The sequence below is a fragment of the Eucyclogobius newberryi genome, unplaced genomic scaffold (genome assembly GCF_026437365.1).
Source record: "Eucyclogobius newberryi isolate DKJ021-1_F unplaced genomic scaffold, fEucNew1.0.hap1 SCAF_17, whole genome shotgun sequence".
In the NCBI taxonomy this organism is placed as follows: domain Eukaryota; kingdom Metazoa; phylum Chordata; class Actinopteri; order Gobiiformes; family Gobiidae; genus Eucyclogobius; species Eucyclogobius newberryi.
In genome coordinates, this window is record NW_027315801.1 from 21,652,321 (window position 1) to 21,664,260 (window position 11,940).

The 11,940-nt window shown below is 42.7% G+C and overlaps 1 protein-coding gene across 1 annotated transcript; it reads left to right on the forward strand.

Moving 5' to 3' along the window:
- The first annotated feature begins 253 nt into the window (after positions 1-253).
- On the forward strand, positions 254-11,604 carry LOC140363090 (leucine-rich repeat neuronal protein 1). The gene is made up of 13 exons (XM_072449420.1): positions 254-451; positions 2,011-2,120; positions 2,680-2,825; positions 3,221-3,322; positions 4,240-4,424; positions 4,726-4,968; positions 5,565-5,687; positions 7,033-7,155; positions 7,244-7,652; positions 7,872-8,013; positions 8,399-8,571; positions 10,413-10,568; positions 10,826-11,604. The coding sequence occupies exons 2-13, from the start codon at positions 2,027-2,029 to the stop codon at positions 11,291-11,293; spliced, it is 2,364 nt and encodes a 787-aa protein (XP_072305521.1). The 5' UTR covers positions 254-451; positions 2,011-2,026; the 3' UTR covers positions 11,294-11,604.
- The last annotated feature ends 336 nt before the right edge of the window (positions 11,605-11,940 follow it).

The following is an 11,940-nucleotide window of genomic DNA, read 5'->3' on the forward strand; positions in this document are numbered from 1 at the left end:
TAGAAGCCTTCTTCACTTTTCTTTGGTTTATTTTTTTCATTTAGAAATTCTCATGGGGAAATAATCGTTCGACTGCTAAAATAATGGTCAGTTGCAGCTCGTCCTGTCATTGGTGATGATGTTTTGATGAATCAAACTGAAGTCAAAGCCCTGAAACAGGAGCATTACGTCATGTCCCGCTGTAACCCCGCCCTCTCCTCTGCAGCATCCGCAATCTCATTGGTCCGCTTCTCAGTGGCCTACCATTCTATTGGCTGCTGGGCGAACCTGACAGAGGACAGGCTGGCGGGGTTCAGAGGGAGATGCTCAGGATAAAAGAACCCAAACGAACCGTCCCGAACTCCCAACGACCGGATCCAGGATCTTCCCTCATCTGTCTCCGCCACTAGCGCCTGCATCCCGGCTGCGAGCACCCGCGAGTACCGCTGGACTTCTGGAGCTCTAGAGCGAGGTGAGTGAGCAGACACGGACGTGCCCTCCACAGTCCTTCAGCACGGATCCGTTTCACTTCACTTCAATCAAAACACACCTTAAAAACAAAGTTGGTGTTGGCTTCTGGTGGTTCGTTTCACAGCCAAAGTCCGCGGTGATTTAATCGGATTTATGTGAGTTAGTCATTATTGATGATGCTACGGCAGCTTTACGCGGAGGCACGTGACGCGGAGCGTGAACACGTCAGGTAAATTATAGAGGTACTGTAACCTGGGGCCTACAATCTAGTTTGTTTTAGAGTGAATATTACAAAAAAGCCTCTAAAACAAAGTTATTGAAACTGTATTGGAACAATAAATATCCGTTTCAAATTATCTATTTGAAATAGACACGTGACGTGAGGCTATTGCTTGATTAGTCCATACTTGTGTCCAAACATTTTCAACCAAGGGCCACATAAACAAATAGTAGGGCTACAGACAAGACAACAATAAAGTGAAGTGAATCATTAAGTTGCTTTTTACCTTTATTTAATTTACCCACCACAACATAAGGCTTGGGTTATTTTAGTTCTTGCATCACATAATAAAGTTGTATCATTTTCAAATTTTGCAGTATAAAGTGCTTTTGGTCATTTGCGGAAATTCAGCAGGAATCCTGAGGGCCAACAAAAAATGGTTTGACAGCCGCTTTTGGCCCCCAAACCATATTTTTGAACAGCTATCTAAGCCTAAATCTGCTTCCATCCTTTCAGACTCCTATGTTCAATACAAACAAAACAACCTGACCATGATCAAAGGGAAAATTAAAGAATTTGCGGTTTACATGTGTATAATTTTAGAACTCTTTTTACTCCAAAAAAGAATATTCATATATTAGAGTGTAGAAGCTGCCATTGTGGGGCAATGTATATCAAACTGTCTATGGTAGAGTCTTATAATAATTGTGTCATAAATCCTTGACCTAATGCGATTCATTTTCTTGGATTTTAATAATTCTAGATCTATTGTTTTTGTGGAAGTGACGGTGCGGTTGTGAAATGGGTTAATCTGGTTTAAAGATCCACATGAAGGTCATCAAATCCGAACCAAAACAAACAACATCTTTTTGTCTCCTTGCCTCTCCTCCCTATCTTCTCTCCTCTCTCTCGTATCATTTTCAGTGAAGTTTTCATTCATGCCTCCTACAATTAGCCAACTCCTGCTGCTACAACTGCTGTAACAGCTCCTGCTTCTTCTCACCGCTGCTACTAATCCTCTTTGCCGCTTTCCCCCCCAATATATTCAAGTAAAGTGTGAAGTAAGGTTCTTTCTATCATCCAATCGGACCATGCTATTCACTACTTTAAATAATGAATATTCTGTGATGAATATTTAATTACCTCTCGCTCCAATCACCATGCGCATGTTTAGACCTGGTAATGTTCTCCTTTGGCCTTGGTTTTAGTCCTGATCCTGCCCTATTTTAGCTCTGATTTTTTCCGTGTTTCAACCTATTATTCTGACTTGGTCTTATTTGTCTGCCTGTTTATTTCACACACTCTAATTACCGGTACGAATTGTGTGACATTTCTTTCAGCTTCTCTGTCTCCTGCATGCCCTGGTGCAAGATGGGATCTGAAGTACTGTTGGTGCTGCTGTCGCTGGTGATGTCATCAGTGTGCTCTTCAGTGGACGGGGCCAGTTTAGGTACAGTCAATTTAAACCTGTAAAGTCTGTTAACTAGCTATTGTGATTATAGTTCATATTGCAACATTATACATGCTACACTTGCCTCCTGTTTTTAACTGAGGTACAAGTCTTAAGTTGTCATTCCTAGATCCCAATGTTTCACGCGTTACAGCAAAGTGAAGGATTCTATCATGCAGATTATAACAACATCCAGCAAATAAAAACATTCAGCTGGGTTTGCGAAACAACGAAAATAATCTATATAATAATCAAATGCAGAAATCATCTTTCTCTTTCCAAATATCTGCTTTCACACTATGGCACAATTCAAATCAAAATATCAAATCTTTCAAATGGGAAAGTTACTCACAAAATCCTCCAAATCATGAAGGAATCATTTGCCCGAAACCCATAAAAGAAATAAAGGGCCAACACAAATGTTGTTTTACTTCAATATTAAGTTTTACTCCCGGGCCTTTAAGCCAGTCAAGAATCCATTTGATGACGTAAAAATATTGAGTGTCTTCATCCGTGCACCTGTTTCCACATGTGTTGCAATGATGCATGTGTCCTGCAGGTGGCGCTGTGCTGTGCCCGCTGCAGTGCGTGTGTGAGACCAGGCCGTGGTACACTCCTCAGTCCATCTTTCATCAGGCCAACACTGTGGACTGCAACGAGCTGCACCTCCAGAGGGTTCCAGCAAATGTCTCCACTGACACTCAGGTTGGCCTCAGACATGTTTGTTGTAACGTGTCTTCTGTGATGTTTTGAAAATAATTTACATTTTCTTACTTTATAAACACTCTATTCTGCTCCAATGAGTGCTAATTACTCTTACACAGTAGATAGCACCGGACTGTGTTGATGATGAAAGGCACATCATCTATTTACTGATATTAATACAGTACCAAACATGTCCAAACAACAATCTAGCAACAAAGATGATCGATTTATTCATGACATTTATCTGGACGTGCTGAACTTGTTTTAAAAAGTGCAACTATGTAATATGTAGTGAAGTAGAAAATACAGATACTAGCAAAATGCAGTAAAAGCAATGTAAAATACTATAAAAATGGACAGAAGTAAAGTGACTTCTTTGACCCATGGATCTGTAGGTCCTCCTTCTTCAGAGCAACAACATTTCATCCATTTCCTTCGAGCTGCGGAGTCTGACAAACCTGACAGAGCTGGACCTGTCTCAGAACCACATCACTCAGGTGCTCCTCAAGGATATTTGCCACTCTATAGATCTCATTGCATGTAATGGCTGCATTTTAAATTATCAGTTTTCTGTGTACTACCTTTTTACTAGTGATTTGCATGCTCAAAGCACGTAACAACTCAAAGCGCTTTACAAATCCAAAGTGTCAGTGCAGTATGGAAATTAGTTTAAAGGAATTTGGAAAGAAAATCTATAGTCAAAAAGGTCTATGAAGACCGGGTCAACAGGTAGTCCTGGTTATGCATGTAATAATAACTCATGTGGGGTTTGCACCTATAGAATATCTGTCTGGGAAGTAAAGACCATGTAGAGACAGAAAAAACAGGCGGAAAGATCATGATGGATAAGATATTCTGCTTAGTAGAAGATGTTTTTTATTCATCCAAAACACACATAAGAGACACAAAAACCTTCAATCATGTTATTAGACTACAGCTACATCTTTTGTGATTGTCCACTGTACGCAATAAGGAGAGTTTTTCTCTCTCTTTCTCTCTCCTGAAGAAGTTAGATGTACAACTACAGTAAGTGGCGGTGAATGCACTTTTTCAGTTGGCAGCCAACCGCCATTAAAAGTAACAGAAGAAGAATAAGCAGCTTCTGTCAGAACAGAACTTACCCAGAACTAAACCAGGACTGAGCCTATTTAGAAGACAAGGGGGACTTGTGTTCTTCATACCCTGTGTTCATTTGCTCAAAATAAATAAATTACTAAGAAACGCAAAATGTGCTAATTATTACAGAACTCTCAAATAGTAAGTGACACAGTTCATATGACATTTGCTCAATGCAGAATGAAATACAATGGAGTTGATCTTTTGGATTTATTATTTAGCTGGTTAAAACCCTGTTCTCTTTTACCTCAGCTCAGCAGTGTGATTTACCTCTGCTCTGCTTGGGTCTGTTTTTTAGGTCTCTTCTCTGGACTTTTCCTCCCTGAACAGCCTGGTCACATTGTACCTGGAGGAGAATCGGATTGAGGTTCTGTCAGACTTTGGTCTCAGGAACCTTTCAAGTTTAGAAGAACTTTACATCAACCACAATCGGATTAGAACCATTGAAACCTGGGCCTTCAGCGGACTCACCAGCCTGCTCCGGTACTAATACTGCTGCCGCTGTTACTTTTCTTTTTTCTTTTATTAATAAATAACTAAAGGTCAGATAAAGAGATTTGTCACACAATGGGGATATTTTAGTCTTGCAACATAAAGTAAGAACAGCAGAAGTATAATAATATGCTGTCAAAAAGCAAGATCAATTATTAATTATATATATCAAATATAAATATGATCTAACTGTTTCATTAGAATATTAAAGTATTCAAATCAATTATAATTGTAAGTTTAACCTGAGCTTTCATGACTTATTTTGTGGTGTTCGGATGTATGTTCTTTCCAGACTGCACCTAAACTCAAATCGCCTGGAGTCCATTGACAGTCGCTGGTTCGACTCCCTTCCCGTGCTTGAGATCCTGATGCTGGGGGAAAACCCGGTCTTGGTGCTGAAAGAGGGGTCTTTCCAGTCCCTGCCCCGACTCCACAGCCTGGTTTTGGCTTCTATGGGGCTAAAGTCTGTGTCTCCTAACGCCTTCACTGGACTGGACAGTCTTGAGAGTCTTTCCTTCTATGACAACAAGCTCAGGTTTGGGACTAGACTAGACCAGCCTCACCCAACACAATAAGCACTACATTTGTGAAAAAACACCAGGCTCTGAATCAACCTCCAGATTAGTGCCAAGAACTGATCTCACATATACTATTAAGTTTGTAATTTGTAAGTTTTCACTGTAGTATTTCAGTTTTAACCATTATCCATGGCTTAGTGTTTGTGTCTTTAGTTTGTAGTAAACATCCTTGGTAGAGCGGTGAGATCCACTGACCTAAAAGTTGGTGTTTCGGTCACAGCTTCCTCAGATGAATACTGCCGTTGTGTCCTTGGGCAAGACACTTAACGCGCCTCACCCCAGTGTCTGCGTGCGCTGGTGTGTGAATGTGTGAGTGGTTTCTTGATGCAAAGCGCTTTGAGTGCCTTGAAGTTAGAAATGCGCTGTATAAATGTGACCATTGACTCATAGACCATTTAGTTTAGTCGGTATATTTTAGACTTCTGTATTTTAGACTTGTGTTTACATATTACTTCCCCTCACTCAGGAACTTATGCAGTAAATCCATCAATATAATAGAGCAAACCTGACCTTTACACCAGGTCTAACCCCTCTCTCTCACATATTCTCTCAGGTCAGTCCCTCGAGAAGCTTTGAAAGTTCTTCCAAACCTGAAATTCTTGGACCTGAACCGAAATCCCATGAGTAGAATCCAACAGGGAGACTTCCAAGACCTGCTTCACCTCGAGGAGGTCAGGTAAGATGGATCCATTCAACAAGACTCGACCAAGATGGAATTTTTAAAGAGGAGCGCAGAGTGTAGAAGAGAGGAGCAGAGAGGAGAAGACTGTAGCAGAGAGGAGCAGAGAGGAGAAGACTGTAGCAGAGTGTAGAAGAGAGGAGCAGAGAGGAGCAGAGAGGAACAGAGAGGAGAAGACTGTAGCAGAGAGGAGCAGAGAGGAGCAGAGAGGAGCAGAGAGGAGCAGAGAGGAACAGAGAGGAGCAGAGAGGAACAGAGAGGAGCAGAGAGGAACAGACTGTAGCAGAGAGAAGCAGAGAGGAGAAGACTGTAGCAGAGTGTAGAAGAGAGGAGCAGAGAGGAGCAGAGAGGAACAGAGAAGAGCAGAGAGGAACAGACTGTAGCAGAGAGAAGCAGAGAGGAGTAGACTGTAGCAGAGTGTAGAAGAGAGGAGCAGAGAGGAGCAGAGAGGAACAGAGAGGAGAAGACTGTAGCAGAGAGGAGCAGAGAGGAGCAGAGAGGAGCAGAGAGGAGCAGAGAGGAACAGAGAGGAGAAGACTGTAGCAGAGAGGAGCAGAGAGGAGCAGAGAGGAGCAGAGAGGAACAGAGAGGAGAAGACTGTAGCAGAGAGGAGCAGAGAGGAGCAGAGAGGAGCAGAGAGGAACAGAGAGGAACAGAGAGGAGAAGACTGTAGCAGAGAGGAGCAGAGAGGAGCAGAGAGGAGCAGAGAGGAACAGAGAGGAACAGAGAGGAGAAGACTGTAGCAGAGAGGAGCAGAGAGGAGCAGAGAGGAACAGAGAGGAGAAGACTGTAGCAGAGAGGAGCAGACTGTAGCAGAGAGGAGCAGAGAGGAGCAGAGAGGAGCAGAGAGGAGCAGAGAGGAACAGAGAGGAGCAGAGAGGAACAGACTGTAGCAGAGAGGAACAGAAAGGAGCAGAGAGGAGCAGACAGTCCTATAAGAATATTTATTTTCAATATTTATTTATCCTAGCTGGCAGATTAAAAATAATGAGACAAAACAGCAATTGCCTCAATAAATCTGTAAATGAAATGGTTTAGAAACTTACACACTTTTAATACATTAAAATGAACTGGGCTAGTTTAACTCAAACCACCTTCATACCTGCTTTATAACTATTATCTCTTAAGTAAACCTCAGAAGGAGCAGCCTAAATGCAATGCCATGTCAAACATGGGCCTCGGCTCAGTACAAGTCCTTATAGCTGTACTCAAGCGCTGAAAAGTTTAAGAACCACTGGACCAGGAACACAATCAGCCCTTCACCAGGCCTGAACCCTTGTAGTACTGAGCCTCTATCATAAAGTAGTCCTGGTCACTCTCATGAACAGACTTTTTGTTTCAGTTTGAACAACATGGAGCAGCTACTGATGGTGGAGCCAAACTCGTTCCAGGACCTTCCAGAACTTATCAAGGTGGAGCTGTGCAACAACATCCACCTGTCTCACCTGCATCCCGACAGCTTTAGGTACACTTTGCCGTTGCAGACTTCACGTACAAACATTATACTCTTTTATTTGTCTTTTATCACATTTCTCTCTGTATTTTGTCCCTAGTGGCGTCCCGTGTCTGCGCTCGCTCATGGTGCACAGCTCTTCTCTGTCCTTCCTCTCCCCCCTGCTGCTCTCCTCTCTCCCGTCACTCAAAGAGCTCTCGGTCCACTCCAACCCGCTGCGCTGCGATTGCCTGCACACCTGGGCCGCTCACCTGGGGGACTCCTCCCACCTGACGCTGCTGGAGCCCACCCTCACGGTTTGCCACGCTCCCCTGCACCTGATTGGCCGGCAGCTGCAGGAAGTGGTCATGTCTTCAGGGGGTGGGGTCAATAGCTGTCTGCCCGAGATCTCGTCCAATGTCTTTCCTTCGGTGATGAACGTCAGCGAGGGGCAGCCAATCACCATAGAGTGCTGGGCAGATGCTGACCCAGCCCCTCAGTTTTATTGGGTCACGCCCACTGGAGACAAGGTACACAACACAGATGCATGCAGTATCTTTCTTTAGTGCTCGTTTTGCCCAATTAAGTCCTTGTTTCAACCCACTTCAGTTTTGTTTTAGTCCCACTTTAGTCTATTTGTTCTTTTAAGCTAGAAATGTACATTTAGAAAACATTTTCTCACACCAAATGCATTCTGAGAACAAGCTGATCTGTTCCAATGGACTAACTGAATTTTTGGTTTTGGTCAGGTGAGCTCCGAGGCGGTGGCTGCACCAATTGTATCGCGGGAGGAGCCAGAGGGGCGTGGCTTAAGCAGCACAAAGCAGAAAAGACATCATGTACTGGAGCCTGGGGCTTTAGTCATCGATCATGCTGAGGCCTCTGATACAGGTGGGGAACAGGTTTACTCTGACCCTAGCCAATACAATAACCAGGTCATAGTTCAGGACTGTCGTAGTGCCCTTAGGCAAGACACTTTGCTCACCTTGCCTTGTATGAATGCAGAGTGTGAGTAAGTGATCAGTGGTAGTAACAGGCTCACCACCACTGAGTATAGAGTGGGTGCATAATGGCTACAGCTTTAAGAGGCCTGTAAAGCACATTACATAAGCAAGGCATTATTATGATATTCAGTTCTATATTAGACCTGACGGTCCTTCCTTAGCCCTTTGCTTTGCCCTGGTTTTATAAGTGGTGTAAGACCTGTTTATTCATTGTTTAGTACTTGTATGGTCCAGATTTAATCCAGGGTTAATGGACTTTCCTCCGTTCTCAGGGACTTACACCTGTGTGGCCTGGAATGCAGAGGGAGCTGACACCAAGAGTCTGTCTGTGATTGTGGAGCTCCAGAACCCCGGAAGGAAGACCACAAGCTCTGAGTCCAGCCTCGAGCGACCATGGCTGGGAAGCAACATCAGCAGTCCAGCCTCTCTTGTGGTGCTTGCAAAGGTAACCGTAATCTTTTGCCATACTCATATGTATTTGTAAGCTCAGTAATAGCAGCATGTTGAAAGGATGAAGTGTGACGACTGTAGCAGGAAACATGGTGAGAATTTTCTTAGTTGGGAATAATGTGTTAAGTGCAGCAATAGTTGTGTTAGTAGCAACTAGACCTGGAATGATATTCACATTTTGTGTCACAATTATCATGGCCAAAATAATTGCTTTTAATGATACAATTTTTCTGACAATCTAAAACATGTTTAGATATTAATAATTGTAATTTTAACATTATGAATAAGTTGCATTTTTAAACAACTATTATAGTATTCAACTTGTCACAAGCAGTGGGCAATAATTACACGCACTGAGGCAACTGCTGTTGTGATTTGGGGCGTTACAAAGGTTTATAGAATTTAATTTAATTCATGAAAATTCCTTCAGTGATATGCACAGTTAAACAGAAGTCTATTGAGCCTAGATTTGAACTTTGTTAGAGTAGAGGCCTGTCTCACATCTTCAGGAAGACTGAAGACTGAGAAGATGATTTTAACTTCATAAAACTGATTCCCCATGTTTAATCCTGACTCTGGGCACCAGCAGGAGGCCGGTCCCTGAGGTCCTCAGAGTCCGAGATGGTTCATATGACACTAACATGTCAGAGATGTACTTTGGTGCTAGGCCATGGAGAGACTTGTACACAAGCAGAGCTGCTTTAAAGTCTATTCTCTGAGCCACAGGGAGCCAGTGCAGGGACCTGAGAACAGGACTAATGTGATGGTATAATTACTTTTGTTGGGGATTATCATGATTATAGAAAAGGCACAATGAACGATTATTTATCCTTTTCATCACAATAAAAATAAAAACAATACTATTAATTACTATCACTAAACAATAAACAATACTATTGTTCATTGTCCCAACCCTAGTTGTAACTAGCTAAATGTGTTCTGTGTTTTCCAGGCTTTTTGAGAGCCTTAGGAAAGGCTGCTTTAAATGTGATACTGAGTATAGTATGTGTATTTGAATATTGTCTTCTAACTCTTGTCCACTGCAGTATCTGTTACTCTAAGTTCGTCATACAAACTATGCTCAGGTTTACCCCTTCCCTTTTCTCCCCTTTTGATGCTGTGAACAGAGAAAGGCTCTGACACTGGTGTTTAGTTACACAACTTTAAGTTTCAGTAAGAGTAATATAATATATTTCTCTTACTGAAACTTAGGCAGCAGATAATACGTTGAAGGCCAAATTACAATGCTTATTGTAACACAGATTATAGTGTGGACATTGGTGGCCTGTTAATGCACAAGAAATGCAAAAGAGCAGAGAAAGGTTGCTACTTTTTTAAACAAATAACAAAAAGAGCCACTTTTAGTTGCTGCAAGACGCAAAGCACAGAGCAATATTGCTCTTCAATGCTCAAGTAGACTGTGAACATTCTGTACCTGCGTTGCATCAATGGAATTTCCCCATGTGGGACAATAAAGGATTATCTTATCTTATCTTATCTTAAACTCCAACATAACAACTGTTTGTCCAGTTCTTGTGTTACAGACTGAAGTATTCGCATATTTAAAACCATGCAAGTTACAACTAATAACAAGGTCATCATACAAAACCTGTGATGTCTTTGAAACTGCAATGTTTCTGAGAAAGCAAATAAGGGCAAAATTCTCTTTGCTTTTCGTCACACCCAACCTAATCTGTGCCTGCTTTGAATACTATATACTATATATTTAGACAATTTAGATGTGAAGAATCAGGATGCGTTCGATTGTTTGTGAGAGCCCTGTCATTGTTTGTAAAAAGGAGTAACTGAGCTTTAATGTGACGATTGTCTCTGCAGGTGGTGCACGCTCAGTCTGTGGTCCTGGAGTGGAAGCTGCATCCCACAAAACCCAAACAAGTCCAGAACCAGGAACAAGACCCTCCTGGGAGCCTGCCTCGGTTTACTACAGCCACGGTCCACATCCACAACCCACACATCAGCTACACTGCCAAGGTCTGCTCCTCGTTTGTATCTGTTTAGTTCTGGGTTAGCTCTGTTTTAGACTTATTTAGCTTTGAGTTAGTCAAAGGGTCTGTTTGTAACCTGATCCTGTGTTTGGTCAGGGTAAAACCTAGGTTAGACGTCTTAAAGCTACCTAAGTAACTAACTATTTTACATTTGTTATATTCAGACTTAAACCGGGACAGTTGACCATACATAGAACTTTGCATTGGTTTAGTCCCAGTCTAACCTGTTGTTCTTTGCCTCAGGTTCCAGCAGATGTTCAGGAGTACAACCTCACTCACCTTCTCCCTTCCACTCTGTACCACATTTGCCTGACCATCTCCTCACCCTCGCCCCACTCACTAAGCCCCGCCCCTTACCACACTTCCTGCCTGAATGTCACCACAAAAGACTCCGCCTTCTCCGTGGAGCTGGTGGCGTCTCGTCATGGCGGTGTGGCGGTGGCAGCAATTTTGGGCTCCATGTTTGCTCTGTGTATTATGGCACTGCTGCTGTTTTACATGGGCCGTCGCAGAGTGGCTAACCTACCTCAAAGCCATGCCCACTCATTAAAGAAGTACATGCAGCACACCACTTCCATCCCTCTCAATGAGCTGTACCCACCGCTCATCATGTTATGGGAGAGCGAGGCGGAGAAGGACAAAGAGGAGAAAGAGGAGGAGCACAGGGAGGAGGGGCACATCGACACCTCAAAGACCACGTACATGTGGTAGCTACGGGACACAGAGGAGCTGGACTCTAACTGAGCCAAGGACATGAGCACATACGCGCACTGAAGAAAAGAGTGTGCACATTTTTTATTCACTGATCTGACCTTGCTCTTTCACAGAGGGACATTTCTGCAGAAAGATTCTGACTCCAACAGTGTTAAGATATGGTTTGTGCCTGGTTTAACCTGGCCTGCCCCTTTTGTTTTCAACAAAGGTTCTATGCCGGCCCCACACACCTAACAAATAAAACAGCCTTGAATTACATTACACAGGAAATAAATGCACAACATTTATATATATATATTTTTGGTCAGGACAGTGCATGTTAACAGGTGAAGCAAATCAACTGCGCTATCACTGAGATCCACACACAATTACACAAACCTGTTTAATGTAGTCTTCGTTTGGTTTCAATTATTCTTTTATTCTGACTCAAATCCGGTTTAGTTAGGATTTAGTCCTGATTTTCCCCTAGAATGACAAACGCAGACTTGTCGCTGCGTAAGTGTGAAGTCTGGTAACAATTTGTGAAACAAGCCGGCACAAAGTAATCAGACTGACTACACACATGGCCACTAAACACTAACACACATGGGTGTCCATTGTTGTTATTTATTTTACACAGAGATGTGCTTCAGCATGATTTATCA

Excerpts from the sequence above, each read along its gene's own strand:
- LOC140363090 (XM_072449420.1), top strand. The coding sequence starts at position 2,027 with ATGCCCTGGTGCAAGATGGGATCTGAAGTACTGTTGGTGCTGCTGTCG. Across the intron at positions 2,121-2,679 it reads AGTGGACGGGGCCAGTTTAG|GTGGCGCTGTGCTGTGCCCG; the intron begins GTACAGTCAATT and ends TGTGTCCTGCAG. Across the intron at positions 5,688-7,032 it reads CTTCACCTCGAGGAGGTCAG|TTTGAACAACATGGAGCAGC; the intron begins GTAAGATGGATC and ends TTTTTGTTTCAG.